General features: G+C 45.3%; 1 protein-coding gene across 1 annotated transcript in view; it reads right to left on the minus strand.

The window, feature by feature from the left end:
• The window catches only part of LOC111145539 (sidekick cell adhesion molecule 1), a 509203-nt gene that overhangs the window by 141811 nt on the left and 341426 nt on the right, over nt 1-25966 (minus strand). The window contains 2 exon segments of the mRNA XM_022500452.1: nt 8213-8405; nt 10147-10262. Coding sequence (XP_022356160.1) covers nt 8213-8405; nt 10147-10262 — 309 coding nt within the window.

Here is a 25966-nt window from a genome sequence, read left to right on the forward strand (position 1 = left end):
TCTCAGTGTTTCTGCTTCTTGGATTCCTGCCCAAATCTGCTGTCCCCTAGCTCTACTGGAACCAGCTGGCAATGTCTAGCCTTAAAATTCATATTCCGTTTCCCCCGTACTGTGTTGCCCGCCTCCCCCATCACCCTCTTTCCCCCCTGGGTTCTGATCGCGTCGGAGCTTCAGAAAAGGAGGCCCGTGGGATGCGGAGCCAAGGGAGGTGCCCTCAGCTGGAGAGCACATGGGGCCAGGCCAAGCCAGCCTCGACTCCCAACCTCGCCACGACACAGTCCATGCTCTGAACAGCGTCAGCAGGCCCCCCAGCTACCGAAAACTGGTGACTCTGTTAGAAAAATTCTAAAGAGGGGTCATCAGTTCTAGTTCTCTCAATTCCCAAGAAAGAAATGTCCAATTGCTCTTTTTACCTACTAATGGTGGGCAAAAATTCCCTTAAGGCTCTGCTTCCTGGCCACAGAGCTGAATGGGGTGTGTCCCCACGGTGTCTGTCGCTTGCTTAGCTGGCAACAACTGGGTTTCCGTCTTTGAGCAAAGAATTCAGCCAGGACTCTTCTCTTTTTCCTTTGGAAGGAGTTACCTTCTTCTGCCACTTTGTCTTTTTAATCAACGTCCTCTGGAAAGTGAAGTCTGATACGATGCAGTCAGACATGGCTGTGGCTTGAGCAGAGGTGTTGCCCCAGCCTCTGCTTTGGTAAGTGAACTAGATGAAAACGTCCACGTAATGCAGAGGTGTAAGGGGGAGCTTCCAACATTTGTCCCCCGGCACTGCCCTCCGCACCCCATCTACACACAGAAGGGAGTTGGGCTGAGTCTTCCTACGGATGAGTGCAGAAAGTATCCTATGTCCACGCCAGGCTCTTTCTTCCTCCAAGACCCCATGCGGGCCCCCTGCATGCCCCCCCTGCAACCTCAGTCCCACACGACTGGGCCCACACCCCCTTGTCGCACACCTTGGCCCACCAGATCCCTACAGCGACTTCATCTGCTCAGGGGGCTTTACCTGCTGGGGACCTTAGAGCTCAGACACCCTGAGGTGGAATGGATTTCAGATATTTCCATCTGGGGTTAGACCATATACTCAGTTACCTTCCCTAATCCTTTCCTGGAAAGTAAGATCGCAGTTGGGAATTGCCAGGACTCCCAAACCTACTCAGACACAGGGGCCCAGATGCTCTGCAGTCGCCACACACCAGGCACACCCCAAGTTGGTGCAGCGTCTTCACCCACCCAAGACCCGTTTCCTACTTTGGTGGCCTCATTGCCCTCGTAGTCACATAAACCAAAGCACATTGAGTCATCCTGGATAATCCCTTCTACCCCTCTATCAGAGAGCCCCCAAAGTCCCTGTGACGTGTGCTCAGGATCCATCCCCCTCGCTGCTGTCTCCATGGCGTGGGTGTGGGCTCTCTTCATCTTATGCCTTCTTCCCGGCTTCCTTCACCTTGAGCTCCAGAGCCTCCACACAAAACCCGCAGACAGAACTTCTGAAACATGGATTAAGTCAAAGCACACCCCTCATGGAGAACCTTCTGTGGGTCTGTCCAAGTGCCTGAACGTAGCAGTTGAGACTCTTCTGACTCTGGTTTTCTGGGGCTTGTCCCCTCCCCGACCCCCACATGCCGCACCACGGCCACGCCAAACACCTCGCTCCTGTTCTCTCAACCTCGCATTCTCTCCTTGCTGCCACAAATGTGGTTTCTCCCACCTGCAACGCCCTCAATTCTTCTCGGCTCATCTGTTAAGACCAGCTCAGTTGCCACCTTATCTACAAGACTTACCTGCTCCCTGATGCTCCTCGACCAGCTGCTTTTCACTGGGTGGTGGCAGCCACATCCCTCGACCTCCCTTCTTGGTGGCACTGGCCTCAGCCACGTCCCTCACGTCTGACTAGGTGAGAATCTCTAAAGGCAGAGGCTCTGCTCATTTATCTCTGTAACCCTTTCAACATCCAGCTGGCTGCCTCATACATGTCCACAGACAACCTGAATATAAGTGCGCATGCTCATTTCTGCGTTGGGAAGATGGATGAATGGACCGTTCAATTAACATTTAACTACAATACAATCACAGTAGGAACAAGACTTGATGAGACAGGCGTACATTTTTTTTTTTTAAATGGAAAAGCTGATCTTGATCAGCCTCCTTTAATCCTAAACTCTGGTTTGGGCCAGTGTATACAAATTTATAATTGAAAAACAGATCTCACAGCAGAATACACATTACTCTTCTCAAGCACTCATGAAACATTCACCAAGACTGAGCATGTGCTGGGCCATAAAGCAAACTTCCAGAAACTTAAAGGAATTGAAGTTTTACAGTGTGCTCTCTGACAATTATGGAATCAGGCAAGAAATTCACAGCAGAAAGACAATAGGAAAATCTCCACACCCACAGGAACTAAATGGCATGCTTCTAAATAATGCATGGGCCAAATAGGAAGTCTTAGAGGGAATAAAAGCACATAGAACTGAGTGAAAATGAAACACAATATATCAAAATATGTGGGGTGCAGCTAAAGCTGTGTGGAGAGGAAAATTTATGGCATTAACTCTTTATAAAAGAAACGAGGACAGGCCTCAAATCAATAGTTTAAGTACCTACCTCAAGAAATGAAAAAAGGAAGACCAAAAAATAAACCCAAAGCAAGCAGAAGGAAGGAAATATTAGCAGCAAGAATCAATGAAACTGAAGATTGGAAAACAGTGGAGAAAATTCAATGAAATAAGCTGGTTCCTCAAAACAAAACAAAACAAAACAAAACCAAAAAAACAATGAAATTGACAAATCTCTAGGAAGAATGACAGAAATAGAAAAAGAGATCAGCAATATCAGGGATGAAACAAGGAAGATGATGACATATTCTACAGCCATGGGAGGATACGAAGGGAATCCTGCCAGCAGCGTTACACGCACAGACACGACAACTTAGAGGATCGGTTCCTCGAAAAATCACAGACTGCCAATGCTCAACCGAGAGGAAGCAGACAATAGAATAGTAAAATAACCACTGGAGACACTGAATTTATAATTAAAACACTCCCCCAAAAGAAATAGCCAGGCCCAGAGGATTTCATTGGAAAATGCTACTAAACATTTTAAAGACGGATTGATACTAATTTTACACAATGTCTTCTAGAAAGCCAAACAGGGGCTGGAGCACCTGGGTGGCTCTGCTGGTTAAGCATCTGACTCTTGGTTTCAGCTCAGGTCATGATGTCAGGGTTGTGAGACTGAGCCCTGCGTTGAGCTCTCTCTGTGCCCAGCGGGGAGTCTGCTTGGGATTCTCCCTCTCCCTCTGCCCCTCTTCCCACTCATGCACTCTCTCAACTAAATAAATAAATCTTTCAGAAAGAAAGAAAGAAAGAAATGTAGGTAGGAGAAGGGGAACACTTCCAAACCTACTTTAGGAGGCCAGCGCTATCCTCACATTACCCCGGACAGACAGAAAGTCCAGGAAAATAAAACTGCAGACCAGTATCTCCCATGAAATCCCAATGCAAAACATCACCCACAAAGTATTAGCAAACTAAAGCCAACGACATGAGCAATAATTACACACTAGGACCGGGTGGGATTTCCTCCAAGTGTGCAAGGCCACTTCAACATTTGAAAATCAATCCACTGTACCAACAACTTGCTGAAAAGAAAAATCACAAGATTCTGTCACTTGCAGTCGCAGCCGCTGACAAAACTGAATGCTTGGTAAGGAGGTCATAGTCCAGGGCTGGGGTGAGAGTGGCTGCTAGGGGTCATCGGGGGTGCAAGAGGTTAGGGGTCTAAGAAATAGCTTCTCAGAGAAGGAAGTGAGTTCACCAGGAGCTCAGTGGGTCGGGGCGAGTACGGAGTTGCCACTTTTGGATGAGGGAGATCTGGGCATATTTGTGGGCTGACAACTAGTCAGTCTTCATCCTCTGATAGAGAGGAACTGGGGTGAAAACAGAGGGATCCTGAGATGGGAGCAGACGGGGAGGAAGCTCATCTCAGATGGCCTTGACCTCTGTAAATGCTGCCTCTGTGAGTACAGTGAAGCCGAGGCCTCAGGGAGCAGGGCAAGGCTGGGCCACGATGCCCCCGGTGGCACAGGAGGCCGGCCACACCCAGAGCCCCATGGCCGGGACAGGAAGAAGCTGGAGTACAGACGAGTAGCAACCCCCAGTGACTTTTTCTTAAACATATATTAGTTTTAATATAAAGAGATAAAGAGAGTACATACCCACTGTAGAAACAAGAATATATGGCAAAATCCAAAGAATGTAGAAACATGCGTGATCACACCACGTAGAGCTAACAACTGTGTGTCATACAAGTGTGTTTTTATAAAATTTGGATCTCCTACAGTTTTGCATATTATTTTTTTCACCTAACAGTAGATTATGACCATTTCTTCAAAAAACTTTTTAATAACGACAAAATATTTAGTATACTGTCATTCCATAATTTTTAAAATTACACCCCTCTGGAACACTTGCATGTTTTTCTTTCTTTTTTTCCCAATTACAAATAACTGCAATGAGCCTTCCCGTATTCAAGTCTTGGCACACATCTGTGGTCATTTTCTCAGAGAGCTTCACTAGATGATGTTTTCCACAGGTGTCAGCTGACCCGAGGACAGAGAAGGAGCTGGTCTGAAGTGAGCAGATGGGGACAGTGCGAGTGAAGGTGCTCAGAGGGGCTGCTGGGTTGAGATGCCCCAGGGAGGGTCAGGGAAGGCGCAGCTGGGAGGCCTGACAGGGCATTCGAGAAGAAGGTAAGGGGATCTGGCAAGATTGTGGAGGAGTAGGAGGCCTTAGTTTTATCTGGTCCCAGGAATCCAGCTAGAAAGCTATCAAATCACTCTGAACACCCGTGAACACAAGCGGAGATGTAAGAAAGAACAGTGGCAGTTCTACAAATAGAAAAGCAACTCCGTAAGTTCGGAGGTGCGGAGAAGTGAATCCAAGGCGATATATCGGAAGATAAGCCGTGGTGGGAGGGAGCCTCCATCAACGGGCACCAGAAAGTGATAGAGCAGGAGAGCACAAATCAGAACTTTTAGAAGTCTGCTCTGGTGAGAGACGGCCCTGCCTGAAAGGCACTCAGGCAGCATAGTGGGGCAGAATCCTAGGTGGGACAGTGTAGTCTCAGGATCCCTGGGGTCACGGGAACGCCGGGGTGCCTGACTGCAGTAGAACTCCCAGGCTTCAGAGCGGGGAAGCCGCCTGCCGCCGCTGAGCCCAGGAGTGAGGCTCTTAGCTCGGGGTTGCCTCATACTGGAACTGTGGCATGGCTGGGTGACCGCACTCCGAGCAGGGGCCCGGTAAGCGGCAGGACCGCAGCAAGACCCCCCACCCCTGTTCCCGGGGAGGAGCAGTGTGGGTGGGTGCCACGGGAGTCTGCAGCTTGTGGAGACCCAAAGCATGGTCATGTGCCTGAGATAGAAATGCTCAGTCACAGGCCAGGCGAGCATGGAGTGCGTCCAGAGACCAGGGCGGGGGACTGACTGCTTTTCCCTGATGTCTCACTGAGGAGTGGGGCCCCAAGCTGTTGGCTCCAGGGCTGGAGACTGGGAGGCTGCCAGTACATTCTCATCCTCAAGAATGGCATGGAAAGGCTTCAGGAAACAAAAGCCACATAATACAAACCTGAGCTACTTAGCCTGGTCCCCGGCAATGGTGATGCCATTCACAAGGGGCAAAGACACCTGAGAGTCAATGCAATCGGGCCCTCCCCCAGGAGACCAGTAAGAACATCCAGGCAAGACCAAGTTTACTGGTCAAGGAGAACCATAAAACTCCAGTGCTAAGGGAAAACAGTACACAGAATTCATGGTTTTTTCCCCACAGTTTTTTAGTCTGATAATTTTATTTTTTTTCTCTTTCCTTTCTCAACCAATTTCTTATTTTATCAACTCTTTTTTAAAAATCACCTTTAATTTTCATTTTTATACTTTCATTCTACCCTTTCATTGTATTTAATTTTATTTTTACAAAAATATAAGTTTTTCTTTCCTTACAATTTTGGGATGTACTTTCCTCTAACAAAGAGACCAAAATACACTCAGGATATAGTGTGTATTGTTCTGTTCTCTTCACCTGTCTATTTATATTCCTTCTTTTTTTGTCTTTTAATTTTCATTTTTATACTTATATTGTATCCTTTCAATGTATTTAGTTTTATTTTATGTATTTAGTTATATTTATAATTTTGGGATATAGTTTTCTAACAAACACCCCAAAATACACATAGGACTCAGTGTATTGCTGTGTTCTTTCACATGTTTGATCATATTCTCCTCTCTCTCTCTCTCTCTTTCAGTTTCTGGTCTCTTCTGATTTGTTTAGTGTACATTTCTGAGGTCATTATTGCCATTTTAGTATTTGTTCTCTTGTTTATCTTTTCTTCTCTGGACGGAATTACAAGATGGAAAAACTCACCTCAAAAAAAAGAACAAGAGGCGGTACCGACTGCCAAGGACCTAATCAGTATGGACATTAAGTAAGATGTTGGAACTAGAGTTCAGAATAATGATTACAAAGATACTAGTTAGGTTGGAAAAAAGCATAAAAGACACTAGAGAATCCATTTCTGGAGAAATAAAAGAACTAAAATCTAGTCAAGTCAAAATCAAAAGGTTCTTAATGAGGTGCAATAAAAAAATGGAAGCTCTAACTGCAAGGAGAGACGAGGCAGAAGAGAGAATGAGTGATATAGAAGACCGAATGATGGAGAACAAAGAAACTGAGCAAAAGAGAGATAAACAACTACTGAACTGTGAGAGGAGAATTCGAGAGATGAGTGATACCATAAGATGAAACAATATTAGAATAATTAGGATCCTAGAAGAAGAGGAAAGAGGAGCAGATGATATATTGGAGCAGATTATAGCAGAGAACTTTCCTAATCTGGGGAAGGAAATGGGCATTCAAGTCCAGAAGGCACAGAGAACCCCTTCAAAATCAATAAAAATAGGTCAATGCCTTGACATATAGTAGTGAGCCTTACAAATTTCAGAGACAAAGAGAAAATCTGAAAGCAGCTCACAACGAGATGTCTGTAACCTATAAGAGTAGAAACATTCAACTGGCAGAGGACCTATCCACAGAGACCTGGCAGGAATAAGGGAATGAATAAGGAATAAGGGAACATATACACCTGAACTTTTTCACAACTTGAACAGACTGATTTCTCGAAAAGTTGAAAACAGAGCTACCCTATGACCCAGCAATTGCACTACTAAGGATGTACCCCAAAGATACAAATGGAGTGATCTGAAGGGGTACCTGCTCCCCAGTGTTTATAGCAGCAATATCTATAATAGCCAAACTATGGAAGAGTCCAGATGTCCATCGACAAATGAATGGATAAAGAGCTGGTGTGTGTGTACACATACACACACACACACACACACACACACACACACACACACACTCTCACACACAATGAACTGCTACTCAGCCATCAAAAAACTGAGATCTTGCCATTTGCAACGACATGGATGGAACTAGATGGTATTATGCTAAGCTAACTCTCAATCAGAGAAAGACAATTATCATAGGATCTCACTCGTATGTGGAATTTAAGAAACGACACAGAGGATCATGGGGGAAGAAAAGAAAAAAAAAAAAAAAAACAAGATGAAATCAGCAAGGGAGACAAACCATAGCAGAGTCTTGATCATAGGAAACAAACTAAGGTTTGCTGGAGAGGAGGGGGATGAGGGGATAGGCTGACTGGGTGACAGGCATTAAGGAGGGGAGCGTATGTGACACAATGAGCGCTGGGTGTTGTATAAGATTGATGAATCACCGACCTCTACCTCTGAAAACAATAATATACTGTAGGTTAACTAATTAAATTTAAATTAAAAAAATACTGGAACAAAAAAAAAAAAAAGAAGAAGGGAAGGGGACTAAATTGAAATCTGGGGGAAGAGAAGGCCATCAAGACCACAGGCAGACCACATGGCTCAGACCAGACTGTTTCTCTGGCTCTCTGAGCTCTTTCGGCTAGCCTGGCTTCCAGTTCCAGGGACCACCTCCTGCCGCTCATCACTGATACTTCCCACTGACTGATCTCCCTCAGGCACGCAGACCGCAAACTCTCTGAGGACATGGAGGTTCCTGATGAGCCCTCAGCCCCGGCCCGGTGTGGGATAGGACAGTGGTGGGGACCTCCCTGACGCCTGACTTGTGACTGTTGAGAAGACACACAGTGGAGCAGTACTCACTGTCTTCGTGAGTCCAGACGAGCTGAGGTGTGCTCGGAGGTCCGTCCCCCGGAGTGGTGAAACACAGAACGGAAGTGAAGTATGCTGTGAACTTCTTCAGGTTCGTTATATACCCATGGTGGACTCCGTGGAAATCTGGCGCAATGGTGACCACAGTGGTGGCCTCAGGGACCTCAGCTGGCCACGCGAGGAGCTGTGATGGGACATGTGGAGAAAAGAGATGCTTTTGAACTGCACATCTTCACTCTCAAGTCTGTTATCAGGATTTTTAGTTTGTAATTAATGTATCATCAAAGAAAGCAAAGTCATGACTAAGAAACTCCATAAAGCTTACATTTTGCAATGCTGCTAAAAAATCTGGAGTTGAAAAAACATCTCACAGATAACTGAACACAGAAATGTACTTATACATATATTTTATACATGTATGTAAAAACAAATTATCTAACCCATGTTGGAATAATAGACACTCCTTAAACCTTCACTTAAAGATGTTCCAGAGTGTAATGTTTTTTAACACTAAGCAATAAAGACAACACCATCTTTATTTGACTTAATCAGTAAAAAGAAACATAAACACAAATATCAACGAAACATGAACACAGATTTTTTTTCCCCCCGGGTAGGCATCTACTCTGCCTCAAAGACAAGCCCCTGATTCAATAGGAACCAATCTTAATTATTTACGATTTCTATCACACTAGTTTTCTGAAAAGAATTTTAGGAGGTCGAGTCCAATTTTAAAGAAATATCCTACACGTACGCATTCCAAGGGAAGTCGTTTTCACGTTTGGGCAACATTATGTATGAGCATGACTTTTAATTCCTTTGAAACCAAACATTTCCAGGGTTAATTAGGTTTGAAGGTTGACATGCTGCAGGACACAAAGCGTATTTGTATAGATCAAACCCACACTGAGCCATCGAATGAATGCTCTGGTCTTGCCAATAAGACTTGACAGGAAAGTCAAGGAGGCAAAATCATCTTGGTTGATCAATATGATTTTCTTTCAGACAAAGCTTCTGAGAGTAGATTCCTCTGGGGAATTGAAAAGGAAAAGAAAAGGCAGGGCAAATTCCTAGCTACCTCTGCCTTTCTAATGAAAACAAAAAAGTGTTTTTGTAAGTTGAATCCAAATGGGAGGAAAAAAAAAAAAAACTGAACCATGTGTCTAAGGAAATAATACTCTTTGAATCTGAAATTACCAAGAATTCAAGCAGAACATGTGGAGTCCTTTCTCCACAAGGATCTTCCCTGAGTTTACCTGTTATGGCAGACCACTAGTGACTATGCTGTAGCTAAAATCAGGACGGGATCCCAAGTCCAACCAGTAGCTGATCTAGAAGGCAAGACGGACTACACCTTTGGAAACTGCATCCAAATACATCCATGAAGGTAATAGATTCTGGTAGCTAAGGACAGAGGGAGGTTGGACAGAGGGAATCTGTGTCTCTAATTCAGGCCAGGTAGGTGTCCTGAATTCACTGAACAGAACTTTCCCTGAAGCTGAGATGGGGAGGGAGTAAATATCTTCTTTTGTTAGAAGTCTCATTCCCTTGCATCGAGCACCCTTTGTTCTAAGTTGGTGCTCCTGGGAGAGGTCTCTTCTCCAGGAAGATGTGGTTTGCACAAATACTGATTCCAATCAACCCAGACAGGTTTTCCACTGCTAATTTAAAAATGAATGGCTTTTCTCAAAAGAAGTCGCTCTGTTACGTTTGACCACCCACTTAAAAACTAATAATTTGAGTTTCTGAACCCATAGAGCAGAGAAGACCTTGGATAAATGGTGACACCCCCACCCGACCACCAAAGCTAACACACTTGGTAACTTTATGTGGTAGGTTCTCCATGAAATGAGGAGTGGGCAGCCTTCTCATTGGTCACAAGACTGTGACAGACCAGGACGGCCACCCAGGGCTGAACGGTGTACCTTGTATCCCTGGTTGATGCCGTTGATGAACTGCTGAGGCGGAGGGTTCCAGAGGAACTGGATGGTTGTGGAATTCACAGCTTCCGTCTGCACGTTCTGTGGGGGTGCAGTAGGCACTGTTCCAAGGCAGTCGTGGAAGACGGCAAAACAAACAGTAGGAGGCCCAGTAGGGAGGAGAGAGGAGAAAGAAACTCTTAGCTGCCACTCATGATTCATAGGCCATTACAGCATTGAGAACAGGGAAGTGTGATAAATGTTTCTGGAAGCTAATAGTGGCATTACAAAGAAAAAGAACTGGGGCTATTTCTCATTTTCTGCGGGAGAGTTCTTTAAGGCATCGGCGGAAAAGTGGACCGGATCATCTCATTCCACGGGTGAGGCTTTCTCAGGAATCCCCGGATAAATAGCTAAGGAGAGCTTTCTCTGGTTCATTTCTCAGTTACTCAGGGTTTGAGATCTAGGCAAGGTCTTGTTGAGAGACCCCCTCCCCCAGCAGGTACCACTATGTTTCAAGTCCATTAATCCTTCATATGGGGGGAAAAAAAAGCACCCTCTCCCATATGGATTATTCATTCATTTGGAGGCTAAATTTCTCTTTGTCTGTTACAGGGACCACCATTTTGTCTTTCTGTTATTGACCAGTTACACACTCGCCAAATGGCCGGTCTTCCAGAAGTCGCGAACTCGGGGAGATACTCATGCAACAGAAATAAGCACACAGCTCTCTGGGGCAGGGGACGCCCAGGACAGAGCAGCTGACTCTGCCCCAGGAAAGCACGGAAGGCTTCCATGAGGAGGCACCTGGACTAGGCCTGGAAGAAAGGGCAGATGTCTGAAGAGGGAAGGGCCTTCTCCATTGGGAAGATGGAGTGAGCAAGGCCTGGTGTTACAAAACCCTCTTGTACCGTGAGAATATAGTGTGCGGGCTAGACACAGGGCACACAGGGGCAACTGGGCGTGGGGAGTTGCCTTGGGTACTGCCTTGTGCCAAACACAGTGGTTGTTGATGTACATGGCACACCATGGGAAATCCGAAGTGTTTTGAAAAAGGCAGCGATGTGATGTGGCTAGCTGTTGGAGGACGGGGACCTCCATGGCCTTGGAGGGGACCATCCCACAGGCTGTGATCCAACTTTCTGCCAAAGAAGGTCTTGGTTCTCTAGGGCCTTGTTTCAAAAATAACACACAGAAGCCAAACGGATCCTTGGGCTCCAGGTAAAGAAATAAAGATGACATAGAGTCTCCTGGCACAGAGCACATGGGGACAGAGCATGGTCCTGCTAAAGATGACTAAGCCTTCCATTATTCCCATCTTGTTAGGCAGAAGTGAAAAAAGCATAAAAGAAGTGAAAAGTGAAAAAAGCAAAAAATTCCCCCAAGCCCCTCAAGAGTACACTTCAAGTCATGCTCTCTTCTCATCTGCTTTGGACTCTGGCTGCGATATTCCTCTGTCCCCTGCCTCTGCATGTCACCAAGCAAATGGTCCATTTCCCCATTCCGCATTTTGTAGATTAAAAAAAAAAAAAAAAAAAAAGGCCAGGGGATCATAGTGCCTGGGATGTAGAATGCTGGGAAGAACGTGACATCCAAGAACAAGAGGAAGCTGAACTAACAACTATAAAACCTGAACCTCTCTTGAGCCCACAGGAAAGCCGAGGTCAGCGTGGCCACTGAATGTTGAGAAAAGATGGGCCTCTTGGAGGAGAGAGCATGGGAGTGCCGGCTCACCTGGGACGGAGCAGGAGAGAGGACAGGGGGACACCGCATAGCTGGGTAAGGAAAACTCAGCTCAAATTCCTAACTAAGTGCTAGAGGCTCAGTGGGGGCCGGCAGGGGGAGGACAGAGTGTGTGTGTAGGCTGTGGACGCCCAGACAAGTTCAATACTGCGGAGACACAAAGGAGGGAATCACAAGGGCCTTCTCATCGGAAGCCAAGTGAGCCAGGAGCAGTAGAGTGATACGTTTCAAGTACTGATGGGAAAATCTCCGGTCCCAGGCTTCTTGTCCTGGAAAAGCGTCATAAAAGACATCTTCAGGAAGACGAACACGGAGCGAATTCATTCCCGGCACACCTGTGCTGTGAAAAACACTGGAGGCTTGTGCTAGCAGATGGACACCGAGGCTGATGATCTATGCAGGGAAGTGGGTGATTTCCAGAAAGGGTTAAGATGATGGTAGGTAGAATATTTTTGTTATTTTTGACTTACTCTCAAATATGGCTGACTGTTGAAGCAACCGAGGTAGCATTCCATCGGGAATTGCAGCAGGAGCGCGGGTGAGATGAGGGGTCCCAATGCCTGAGAGATGGGGAGAGGCCCCGGAGGCACTGACCAGGCTCATCCATCCTACACGGGACTAACTTTAAGATCAACTGGGATTCAATGAGGAGATATATAGTAAACCCCAGAGCAATCACTAAACGAGTCCAGAAAAGGGATCTAAGATAAGGCAAGAGTGGGGAAAATAATGTAAATATAGGAATATCTAATTAATCCCGAAGCAGGCAGGCAGAAGGAATGGAAAAGGAGAAAACAGGAGAGGGATCAAATAGAAAACAATTGGCAAGACGATAGATTTTAACCTCATTTTTCAAGTCGTGTAGCATGTAAACAGTACACATACCAACAAAAGACGGGCTATCGGATGAGAGGAAAAGCCCAGCTGTGTGGTGTCTAAAAGGATCTCACTTTAAAGGTGAAGACACAAAGAGATTACAAATAAAAGAACAGAAAAAATACATGCTGAAAAAAATAACCCCTTGGGAGCACAGAGGGACAGCGCAGGGGGTTTTGGGGGTGAAAGACATGGCCCAACTCCATTGTGGTTGGGGTTGTGGCTGGCATGCGTTTATCAAACCGTATCCAATCGTACACTAAAAAGGGGGAATTTGTTTCATTTTCTGTAAATTATATCACAGGGAATCTGACTTCTAAAAAAGCACTTCAAGCTCTTTGATGTTTTTCTGCCCCCGAGGGGTGATGTCTGGGTCTGGGCCCCTTGCGCAGAGGCCCCACGGGTCCTCCAACCAGCAGAATACCACCCAGGCCCTACTGAGCCTGAAGCTTCTACGCTCCAGGCCCAGCCTCTCTGGGAGCACCCTGAGCAGCCCCGTAAGAAGGCCGGGACCCTGACAGCACCCTGCAGTCCCAGGGCAGTCCAGTCTTGCAGCTTTCCCTGCAGAGGCCCTGATATGTGCATGGATCCATGCCCCCCGCTTCCCGCCGCCAGCCCGGCCCGGTTGCCAGTGCACTGAGGAGCCACCCTACGTCCAGGCCTACTGCGGTTCCAGGCCCACAGCACCATGACATCTAAGAGAAGGCTGCTTGTCGTAAACCTCCAACTGTCTCAGGGAGAGGGAAGAGAAGTCCCGGGGGCAACTGGGAGGACACTCCGAAGGGTCTGGCTTCTTCTCTCAGATGCTGTGCTCGCGGGGGCTGAGGAATGCAACGCTCTTTGCGGGCTTCCTTCTGGGGTCTCGTGGGCCCAGTTACTGACTAGAATTCCATAAAACGTTCCCATCCAACGCCGTGATAGTCCCTAGATAACACCACGCTGATCTAACGCTTTTAAAAACTTGGCATTTTTGCATAAATTAAATTGAGCGATGATCTCCCAGGGCTCTAAGGGGACGTCTAGCAGCTCTGCATTTCTTTCTGGCACCACAACGGGCACGCGGAGGGGCTGCTGCTTGCCCGGGTCGGCCTGTTCGGCCTCACGTCGCGTCAGTGCGGCTCTTCGCCCGCCCACGTCTCAGCAAAACCCCGGGGAGCTGGGCTGCCCCTGTCAAGAAGGCAGTTCTGTCCTCCCTTCTCATTCCCAGGGGTCATGGAAAGTCAGGATGCCAGCAGGGCTCTGCCTGTTGCACCCCTGCACCCAAGTTCATGGGGCTGGATGTGCGTTCCTTCCCAAAGTCCCAGGAAGCAGCTTCTAGAGCCCGAGATTCCTTTCTCTCGCCCACCTGGGGCTTTGTCCAAAAAAATCACCCGTTGTCCCAGCCACCATTCAGCTTCTTGTCGTCCTAATTATTGCCATCAGAAATGACTCACCAATACAAGGATGATGGAATTAAAAATTCCCTAGAGGGAGAGAAAGAGCTACAGCCAGGAAATCCTTCTCCACAGTGTTCCCCACAGAGGCAGAATGGCCTTAATTACTGCAGGCCGTGGAACCCTCCTCTTGTAAGGAAAGGCAGGGGCCTCGCTCCCAGGTGGGACTTCTCTGCAGTCTTCACAGGAGAGCTCAGGGAAGCAGGGAGGGGCGCCTCCTGCTGCTCCTGAATGAGGCCTCCTGGGACATTTTTCTCCCCAGATAATTAGCATTTAAAGTGCAGTTCTTTCCTTGTCCCTAACTGTAGGCCTTGAAGTGGTCTGGTAAAGTGACAGGTGGTGTTATGCTCTTTTGTGGTTTTCTTTGCTAAAAAAAATAAAAAATAAAAAAAAAATTTCTTTAAATCCTTTTTTTTTCCCTAGATGTTTCCCCCTGCACTGATCTAGGACGCTCTCAGTCTTAAATTCAACACAGCTTAAATCCTGTCTTGATTCTCCCAGCCAAGGACGAGGAGCTCTGTCATAAGCAGCCAGCACCCAGCACCCAGGGGCACCTTCCAGCTGTGGCACATGGAGAGAGAAACCACATGAGCAGTTTTAGAAACAGGAATTGATCCGTTACAGGCGAGCCTGTGGCCGGGATAAAGCAATGGCCAGAGGTGGGATTTCTTGGGATGGGCACGTAGGAGGCACCAAGGGCAGGGAGGCCCTGTCCGCTGGGTTACACCAGCACCAGAGTTGCTCATGTCCGTCAATTCTTTGTTGTCGTCAACCGTTGTTCAGAGCCACTGGAAAATTTACAACTGGTAAATTACATTTGAAAACCTTCCCCACGCATCGCGTATTGCTGAGTGAAAGGAGCCAAACTAAAAAGGCTCTATGCTTTGTGATTCCAACTATAGGATATCCTGAAAAAGCAAAACTACTGAGGTAGTGCATCCATGGTTTTCGGGGGTGGGGGGTAGGTGGAGCACAGAGGATTTTTTAGGGGAAACTATTGTGTATGATTTCATCACGGACACATGTCATTACACTTCTGTTAAAAGTCACAGGGCGTACGGCAATGAGAGTGAACCCCAATGTGAACTACAGATTGTGGGTGCCAGTGGTGTGTCGCTGAGTTCCGGGACTGTAACAGATGCACCCAGCATCCTGGGGGATGCTGATGGTGGGGCAGCCATGGTGGAGAGGGGTACTGGGTACACGGGAAATCTTTGCACCCTCCACTCAGTTTTGCTGTGAGCTTAAAACTGCTCTAAAAATTAAAGTCTATTTAAAACACAAAACGAGCCATGACTTTGCTAGACGCTTTCTGAATCCAGTCCCTGTTACCGACTTTCTGCGAGCATCTGTAGGGAGGCCCCAGGGCAGCAAAGATAACAGTGCCCTCCCCGACATCCCCATCAGCCCATCCTCTCAAGTTCACTTCCATGTTCATTTTCACCCAGTCACACATAAAGGGTGTGTGCAATTATGGTTATTTCCTGGCGTTAGGTGTTCCCTGGAAAGATAGGAAGGATTTTTTTTTTTTTTAAATCTTCTTTTAAAAAAAAAAATCTTCTTCCTCCTTCCCTTCCCTTCTTCCTGGCTAGTCATGTAAATTCAGCAAGATCTGATTTTTGATGGATTTCAACACGAATCCTGGGTTTCAGAAATATTAAAATGTTTTAAAATAATAAGCTACCTAAATAAATCAACTCATTAAAGAGGACTACAGAGTTTTACAGCTTCAAATAATTGACTTTTTGAAATATTTGGGATCAGAGAGTACATAATTAATATTTATAGGTCATGAATTTTTCAAAATTTCAGGTTTTCACTCAAAAAATTCATCTGCAAAATTTCTTAAGAATGCATACAGCACCCAAAGAACAAATAATCCAATCAAGAAATGGGTGGAAGACATGAACAGACATTTCGGCAAAGACAACATCCAAATGGCCAACAGACACACGAGAAAGCACTCAACATCACTTGGCATCAGGGAAACACAAATCAAAACCACAGTGAGATACCACCTCACACCAGTCAGAATGGCCAAAATTAACAAGTCGGGAAATGACAGGTGTTGGCGAGGACACGGAGAAAGGGGAACCCTCCTGCACTGTTGGTGGAAATGCAAGCTGGTGCAGCCACTTTGGAAAACAGAATGGAGGTTCCTCAAAAAGTTGAAAATAGAGCTACCCTTTGACCCAGCAATCGCACTTCTGGGTATTTACTCTAAAGGTACAAATGTAGGGATCCGAAGGGCCATGTGCACCTGAATGTTTATAGTAGCAATGTCCACAATAGCCAAACTATGGAAAGAACCTAGATGTCCATCAATAGATGAATGGATAAAGAGAATGTGGTCTATATATACAATGGAATACCATGTAGTCATCAAGGGAAATGAAATCTTGCTATTTGCAATGACGTGGATGGAACTAGATGGTATTATGCTGAGTGAAATAAGTCAATCAGGAAAAGACAATTATCATATGATCTCTCTAATATGAGGAATTTGAGAGGCAGGGCAGGGGATTGTGGTGGGTAGGGAGGGAAAAAAATGAAACAAGATGGGATCAGGAGGGAGACAAACCATAGGACCCTCATAATCTCATGACACAAACTGAGGGTTGCTGGGGGGTGGGGGAGTAGGGAGAGGGTGATGTTCATGGGGGAGGGTATGTGCTATGGTGAGTGCTGTGAAATGTCCAAGCCTGATGATTCACAGACCTGTACCCCTGGGGTAAATAATACCTTATATGTTAATTTTAAAAAAATGCATTCAAACAAACTTTTTGAAAAGTTGATTTCTGAAGTCATTGAGGCCCACAGTCCACTGTAGGTACTTTATATTTAAATATATAAATACTTACTAAAATTATTTATGTCTATATTATTGGTACTATTTTGTATTTATAGAGACATAATGAACAACATTCTGATTAAAGGGAGCCACTGGGGACGCCTGGGTGGCTCAGTTGGTTAAATGTCTGCCTTTGACTCAGGTCATGATCCCAGGGTCCTAGGATCGAGTCCCGCATCAGACTCTCTGCTTAGCAGAGAGTCTGCTTCTCCCTCTCCTTCTGCGCCCCCCTCCAACCCCGCCGCTTGTGCTCACTTTCTCTCAAAAAACTCAAAAATAAAAGGAGTCATCAGGTACACCACGTCAGAGAGTAAAAGAATTTTCTACCCGGGGAATGTCAAGGCGATGATCTGAGACTGAGGTCTGTGTGCTCAGATCATCTTCTTCAGCCCGAAGTCAGTCTTTGATGGCAAAGGAAGGGGATGAAGTGAGCGAGGATCCCAGGCAGATCACGCCAGCCCTGATCCTATCCAGAAAAGACTAGAAGTGGGAAATTGGCTGCAGCTACAAAATAGGAAGGAGGGGTATTTACGAGTTTGGTTACAACCGTATCAGGTCGAGGGCAAGAGGCCGGCTACAATGACCGGCTCCTGAGAGCTAAGGCCAACGCTCCTCTCGCTGCTGCAGAATCCTCCACGTTGCCGGACAGAGCAGAAACTGTCAGCGACACGCCTGGGGCCGGTGGGCACGGGAGACAGGACAGGAACCCCTTCTGGGGAACGTGGTGGGGAGCTGTGGGGACGACACATCAGACGGTGCAGGGATAAACTTAGTGGGAAGGTTATTGAAGCATGACGTTCTGATTCACTCTCAAAAGAAATGCTGAGAACGTTCCTTATGTGTAAAAATGCACACCTGTGTGAGACTGAGCCTCCTGCTCGTGAAGCATTTCCTGTATCAGCTCTACGGGGGTTCTGGAGATGCCCCCAGAAGGAAGTGGGGAGGCCAGGAGAACTCAGGAGAAGATGCTCTGTGAGAGGTCGGCTGGCAAGGCCTCGGCTGAGCCCTTCTAGGTGTCCTCACCTGAGGCCGAGGGACTGGATTTTCCCACGCCCACAGCAGCACCGTTAGCCACAGACTGGCCTGTGGCAGGGCAGGGGGCCCTGGGGGAGGCAACGGGCAGTTCTTGGCGGGGGGGGGGTCACAGCAGTGAACCCTGAGAAGGCCCTGTTCCAGCTCTGGGGGAGGGCAGGCAGGCCCCCCAGAGCAACTGATCGGGATGGGGGCACCGCAGCAGACCCCACTCCAGACACGCTAGGAAGGAAGGATGAAATGGTCAAATGCTAAATGGATGTTGGGAATAAACAAGGCGTCAAAGAACAGAGTCATAAGTTTTGCATACCAAAGCGAACAGCATGGTATAAAGATTTTACTGCCACATTCAGTCCGAAAAGCCTCAGATACAAGAAGTCCATTGTTTTATTCACAGAGAAGTTCTCCTCAGTAAGAGGTGGCCTGTGGCCTCAGACTCCTCATTAAATGATGCTATCGGAATGGTAAATCTAGTAATATCCAAGACCTTTTTTTTTTGTTGCGGTTTTGTAAAAGACAAAAAAAAAAAAGAAAGGCATCCCTTTTGACAAAGGATTTGACAAAGGATTTCTTTTGAGGTACTGAAGATAATGCTACATGTCAGGTGAGGTTAGAACTACCAGTATTCATCGGCCCATGATGCAGACTTTTCGGAAAATAATGATCTGGACTAAGTGTGTCTCTGGGCCACCTGACGTGCCAGCTGTTGGTCTTCTGATAGCATCACTCGAAAATGGGAATTTTGTTTCCTATTTCTTTCTTTCTTTCTTTCTTTTTTTTTTTAAAGATTTATTTATTTTAGAGAGAGAGGAGGGGGAGGGGGAGAGGGAGAGAATCCATAAGCTGACTCCCCTGCTGAGCACTGAGCTGGATCTGGGGCTTGATCCCAGGATGCTGAGATCATGACCTGGCCCAAAATCAAGAGTCGGTTGCTTAATTGACTGAGCCGCCCCAGGTGTCCCCCCCACCCCGCTGTTTCCTATTTCAAGTTCAGATGGAAGCCTATGGGCTGTTGGAAAGCAGAACCTCCCAAGGATGTGTGAACTGTATTGTTCACTTTTGTTATCAGTTTTGGAGACTGGGTGTCACGATGAAGGTTGGTGGAAGCAGGAGTTATGGGTACTAACGGTGGCTTAGTTAACTGACATTCTTTTTTTAAATATTATTTATCTATTTGAGAGCGAGCAGAGCGAGCAAGAGAGAGCACACAAGTGGACGGGGGCAGGGGCAGAGGGAGAGGGAGAAGCAGACTCGATGCTGAGCAGGGACCTGGGATGCGGGGCTCAATCCCAGGACCCTGGGATCACGACCTGAACCGAAGGCAGACGCTTAACTGACGGAGCCACCCAGGTGTCCCATTAACTGATATTTCTGAGCACCCGAGTGGACATGGTAGAGAATTGCCAAGACCTCGTGGAAGCATCCTGACCCAAAGAGGGTCAAAGCAGAAACTCAGCTTGGGGGGCGCCTGGGTGGCTCAGTGGGTTAAGCCGCTGCCTTCGGCTCAGGTCATGATCTTGGGGTCCTGGGATCGAGTCCCGAATCGGGCTCTCTGCTCAGCAGGGAGCCTGCTTCTCTCTCTCTCTCTCTCTCTGCCTGCCTCTCTGCCTACTTGTGATCTCTCTCTGTCAAATAAATAAATAAAATCTTAAAAAAAAAAAAAAGAAACTCAGCTTGGCTATGGAGTTAACTGTGCCCTCGTGGTAAGAGGATGGATTTTATAATTCTAAGGAGTCACTGTTTGAACTCTGAAGGCAAAATATTAAGACTGACAACAACACCTGTGTAGATTCATAGAAACACCCATTATTTTGAAATACTTGCTATGAAAAACATTTGCTCAGAATCCAGTCCATTCACCTCATCACAAAAAAACATTCAACATTATGTCTGTCAAGGAAATAAAAGGAAAAGCTGTTAACCTAGGGGAGCATTATACCCGTAAAGTGCCATTTAAGGAGGCTGAATTATCTGCATTCCGGTTAACGGCAAGGAAGAGGTTTCTCCTAACCGGGGAAAAGGTAGTAAATAATCTTCAAACATGTGACCAGCTACTTGCACAAGTACTTTCTCGTCAGTGGTAACTTCCACGTATTTGAAGAGGTTAAAAGCCTGCACGCAGTCTGAACGGGGCCGTCTCAAGAATAAAACCAGATACTAAGGCCCTGATGCGTTCACCAATCAAGGTCAGGTATCTCACTATAGATCTTGAGAGTTATGATTGGGAAGGTTTACACAAATTCAGCATATAATAGTTTCTGTTAACGTTCTCCAAAGGTGACCAATAAGGCTTAAAAACAATACTGTTATGAATCCATGGGCTGAAATGTATTTGAAGCATTTCACTTTATTGCAATTATTACTAGCGTTGATTTTCACAGGTTCCCAACTTTAACTAGTGGGAGCCTCTCTAGGTGGGCATGAGTCTTTCTGACAAGCCCTCACTGGCGTTCAATGGTCTCTTTGCTTTTTCAGAGGTCAAGATCTCGCAGGCTTCTCTTACGCATTACTTGCCAGAGACCTGGCCTGGAATCATCCATTTACTTAACCGAGATTTATTTATTTATTTTTTTTTATTTTTGTGGTTTATTTTTGTGGTTCCTTGGAAGCTCAGTGCTCCTGGGTTGGTTCCAATTTCTAGAACTTTTTAAAAATTTCTCTTTGTTTTTTTCAGATAAAGTCATCATACTATTAATTCAAATTCAGAGTTTCAACTCTGGCAAAAATCTCAGTTCCCAATAACATCAACATAATACTTACTTGCTTTACCTCCTAACTCTCTTGCAATTTGCCTTAAAATGGAAACCCACCACTGCCACCACCACGTGACTGCTGAAAACAGTTTTAGCCATTTTTTCCCCCTCTGGTTTTTGTTTTTATGCTTGGATTATATCCTGCTAGGGACACACTGTCAAATGACCATGGTCTAAAGAGACTTGAAGTAATCGCTTTCTGTTCGGTTATGCCAATTTGAAATACGCGTATACTTGTTTTTTTTTTTTTTTTTTAATTGCCTTTCACTTTTTAGAACTTCTTTTTTTTTTATTTTTTAAAGATTTTATTTATTTATTTGCGAGAGCGAGAGAGAGATGGAAAGCACAGAGGGACAGTGACAGGGAGAAGCAGACTGACTCCCTGCGGGGCAGGGAGCCCAAATTTGGACTCCATCCCAGGACCCTGAGATCATGACCTGAGCTGAAGGGAGATGTTTAACTGACTGAGCCATGCGGGTGCCTCTAGAATTTCTTTTCTAAATGTTTTAAAGTTAATTTAGTTTCATAAACAGATCAAATAGATACATGGGCCCAAAGTTGATGAGAAGCCTGATTTCTGTTTGTGTTCCCCTTTTCCCCCAGGGGCTGTTCTAGGAATGCCCGAGTTCCTTCCTGACAGCTGTATGATGGTTTATGAGCCAAGCTTTGTCCCGCTAGGACCGTGGGATGGACATTTTGGTAGGTCTGGTTCTCATGGAACCTCCAGGGCTGTGCTGGACAGTCTCCTGGATGGGCCTTCCCATTTGTTGACATGTGTCTCATTGAAGTAGTTCCCACAGGTCGGGGGATAGATGGTCTCGCCAATTAGCAACATCAGAAGTTCTCCAGTTTTGGGTAGAACGTGAAAAAGAATTAGTAGTATTTTAAAATGAGACAGATAATTTTCATTTTGAAATATGTGAAACTTACAAAGAATCTGAAATTACATGAAGACTTTTTTTCTAAACTGTTTGATGGTGAGCTACCAAGTTACGCCCCTCAGACCCCAAAATCCATGGCATGTAATTCCTAGAAACGAGGACATTCACCACCTGACCACATGGAGTCTCAGAAACCAGAATGTCAGGACTGCCTCTAACCCATCCCGGCCATCCCGCGCTGCTTTCAATTTCATGACTCTTCAGTCTTCAACCTGGAGCAGTTGCTCAATTCTTCCTCGACTTTCAGGGCCTGGGCATTTCGGGGTATTCCAGGCTAATCAGCTGTGTAGTCTGGGCCCCGATCTGTGTCTGGTGTTTCTTCTCAACTAGGCTCCAGCCACGTGTCTTAGCCAGGAGGAGCACAGAGCTGGTGCTCTCTTCTTTGGTGGCGTCCTCTCTCTGGTGCACGATTTTGATCCGTCCCATTGCTGGGGATGAAACCCCCGCTGCCAGGTTTCCCCTTCATAGAGTTACCCCTTTCTCCCTGTCAGTTGTATGCATTTTGGGGGGAGATGCTTTGAGACCACGCAGACCTGTTCCTCGTCGGACGTCCTCCCGCGAAAGGCGGCATCCACGGCCCTCTGCTGCCGGACCTACCTCTGTTTGTGTCATGTTGCCTTCCCAGCAGCAGGGAGCGAGTATGCCTGTTTCAAGCCTTATCACGGAATACTGTCAAATTTTCACACTTTTGCCAAAATGATAGGTGAGAAACGGTGTCTCTGTGTAGTTTCTCTTTGTGCTCCTCTTATTCTGGCAAAAGTGAGCATCTTTTCGTGTGGCTAAGGGTCATTTGCACTTCTGTTAATTCTCTTATTTCTTGACTTCTCTCTCTTGCTTACGGGTCTTTTTTCTTCTCTATTTTAGAAACTCTTAAAGTAGAGCTTAATATACAGCTAATAACAACTTGTATGGGATATAATTTGCTGTTTTTCTTCCCCCCTTGCTTTTTTTTTGTATACAGAATATTTCAGCTATTTAAACATTTTATGTAGTCAAATTCATCAATTCTTTTCATTTATTACTTCTAGAGTTTAAAAGAAAAGTTTCCCCCACTTCCAGGTTATAATGGAATTTGCTGTTTTTTTTTTCTCTAGCACTTCATGTTTTTATTTTTATTTTTTAGTTTTCTAATAATTTTTAAAATTATGTTATGTAGTCACCATATAGTACATCGTTAGTCGTTGGTGTAGTGTTCAATGATTCATTGTTTGCATATAACACCCAGTGCTCATTGCCATCGGTGCCCTCCTTAATACCCATTGCCAGGCTCACCCATCCCTGCCACTCCCCTCACCTCTGAAACCCTCCATTTGTTTCCCGGAGTCCATAGTCCCTCATTGTTCATCTCCCCCTCTGATTCCCCCCTTCAATTATCCCTTCCTTCCTCTAATGTCCTCCATGCTATTCCTTATGTTCCACAAATAAGTGAAACCATATGATAATTGTCTTTCTCTGTTTGACTTATTTCACTTGGCATAATCTCCTCCAGTCCCATCCACGTTGATGCAAATGTTGGGTATTCATGCTTTCTGATGGCTGAGTAATATTCCAAGTTTTTAATATGGATTTCTCTGACCCATTTGGAATACATCCTTGAATATGGTGTCGGGCATGGCTCCAGCTTCATCTTTTCCCACAGAGGAATCCACTCACTTCAATGCTATTTATCAGAAAGTCTGCCTTTGTGGCGCCTGAGTGGTTCAGTGGGTTAGGCCTCTGCCTTTGGCTTGGGTCATGACCTCAGGGTCCTGGGATCAAGCCCCGCATCAGGCTCTCTGCTCTGCAGGGAGCCTGTTTCCCACCCCCCCTCTGCCTGCCTCTCTGCCTACTTGTGATCTCTATCAAATAAACAAAATCTTAAAAAAAAAGTCTGTCTTTGATTAGACATGCAAGATGCCACTTTTATAGTGTATTGAATTTCCAGGTCTAACAGTCCATTTCTAGATTTCCTACTCTGTTCCATTCAACTTCCCTTCCTGCACCAATACTAAACTCTTTTAATTACAGAGCTTGGTAATACATTTTCATACCTAAAGGACGAGTCCATCCTTGCTGCTTTTCCTGCTCAGGATTTTCCTGGCTACTCTTGTTCATCTTCTTCTGGATGAACTTTGAAAGTGAACTTCTCTAGTGAGAAAAAACATTCTGATACTGTTTTTTTTGAGACCATGGGGCATTTCTACATTAAAGTGGGAGCACCACAATCACTGTGACAGTGGGTCTTCTTGCCCAAGTACACGATGAAACTCTCTGTTTGTTTGTGTCTATTTGTATGACTTTCAGGAATGTTGGTAGTCAGCCATTTCTTATTAATTTCACCCCCAGATTTCTTTCCTTTTGTTTCCTTTCTAATGCTTTCTGCTATTATAAGTGGGGTCTTCTCTCGGATTATAGCTTCTCGCTGTGTTTTCTTTGTGTTTATGGAGTCTCCTGTTTTCCTGTGTTGATTTTGGAATGGGCTAGTTTGATAAATTCTCTTGTTGGTGACAGTAGTTGCTCCAGAGGGCTCTTTCAGAGTTTCCAGATATCAAATTGTATTGTCTGCAGGTTAATTTTATTTATTTATGATTTATGAACTTATTGTCAGCAGGATAATTTTAGTACTTCCTCTTCAGCCCTAATGCCTCTGATTGCTTTATCCTGTCCACTGCTTTGGCGCACAATCTCCCTGCGATATTTGAAAGTGGAGAGTGTGGGCAGCCCATCAGTCCTCGTTAGCAGGAGCACTGGCCGTGCTGCCTCATTAAGTGAATGGAGAAAATGGCCTCGGGGGCTGAGGCACCTATGCCCTTTATCAGACTGAGTAAATATGTATGAATTCCTATTTTATGACACCTTTTTACTACGGAGGAGTGTCGAATATTGTCAAACGTCCAAACCGCATTCTTGGATTAAACCCCACTTGGAGATGATCTAGTACTTTTTCACAGGCTGTTGAGTTTTGTTTGATGATTTTGGGGGCATTTTTGCATCAATACTCATAAAGTGAAACACTAGTTTGTAACTTGCCTTCATTGATACGATCTTTGTATTCTCTGGAATCGTCTGGGATTTTTCGTGGCCCAAGACATGCTTGATTTTCATAAATGCTCCCCATCCCTTTGTAGAACAAGGTGTATTTTCTCTTGCCAGGGTTCACGGTTGATACCTAAGTTCTACTTTGTTTATCGTGTCATTTAGGTATTCTATGCTGTGGCTGATCTCACTCTCTGTCCACGTCTGCCTGGGGCTGAGAGACACGTCAACGTCTCCTCTCGTTAGTGTCTCTCTGTTCTCTTCGCGTCCCATACAGTTCCTGCCTCGTGTAGGCCACTGCTGTGTTCCTAGGTCCACGAATGAATGGGGTTACTTCACGGTGAACTGCGGCTTCTGGCATTAAAACATGCTCTCCTTTGTCTTTTAAAATTTTGTTTTATATTTAGATCTATGGGTCAGAAATCAAGAGTATGTCACCTGCTTTCTTTTATTCCTGTTTGTCTGTAAACCTTTTCTACATCTTTTTACTTTTTGCCTTTCTAAGTCCCTTCCTTTAGGGTATCTAGTGTCTAGGGTGTCACATTAGGTTTTGCTTTGCCAGCCAATCTGGAAATCTTTTTAATTTTTATAGGCTAATTAAAGTCCATTACAATTATTTATTATATTTTACATTTATTTATAGAATCAATATATATTATATATTATGTTATATATATTATTGTATTATTATATTATATATTATTATATATATTATATATTACATGTATTTATAGAATCAACAAATTTGTCTTCAGTTCTGTATACTGCATACACACACGTTACATATATACATATAACACATGTTATATACATGTTATAATTATACACATGTTTATTGCTATGTCTCTGTGCATGCATGTACGTGTGTATGCTTCACTGTGTGGTCTATTTAATTTTCTCTTTTCTTTGGTATGTTTTGGTAACTGGGAAGGTTTGTATTTTTGTTCTAATATACGCACACACTAACATGTTTACATAGCCCTGAAGTCCTCTTTTTCGATACAATCTATTGGTTCCCTGCCATGGGCGATATGGCAATGAGCTCGTGAACTTGCATCCTTCCCTCCCTGGAAACACTGTGATGTGATCCCACAAGCTGATGATCCAGAGAAACACACCAGCTGGATATAGAAGGATTATTATAATGTGCTGGAAGACTTGTTATTTTGGCTTCAGATTCTC

Source organism: Enhydra lutris, unplaced genomic scaffold (genome assembly GCF_002288905.1).
Source record: "Enhydra lutris kenyoni isolate GAN:26980312 unplaced genomic scaffold, ASM228890v2 scaffoldscaffold13, whole genome shotgun sequence".
Classification (NCBI taxonomy): Eukaryota; Metazoa; Chordata; class Mammalia; order Carnivora; family Mustelidae; genus Enhydra; species Enhydra lutris.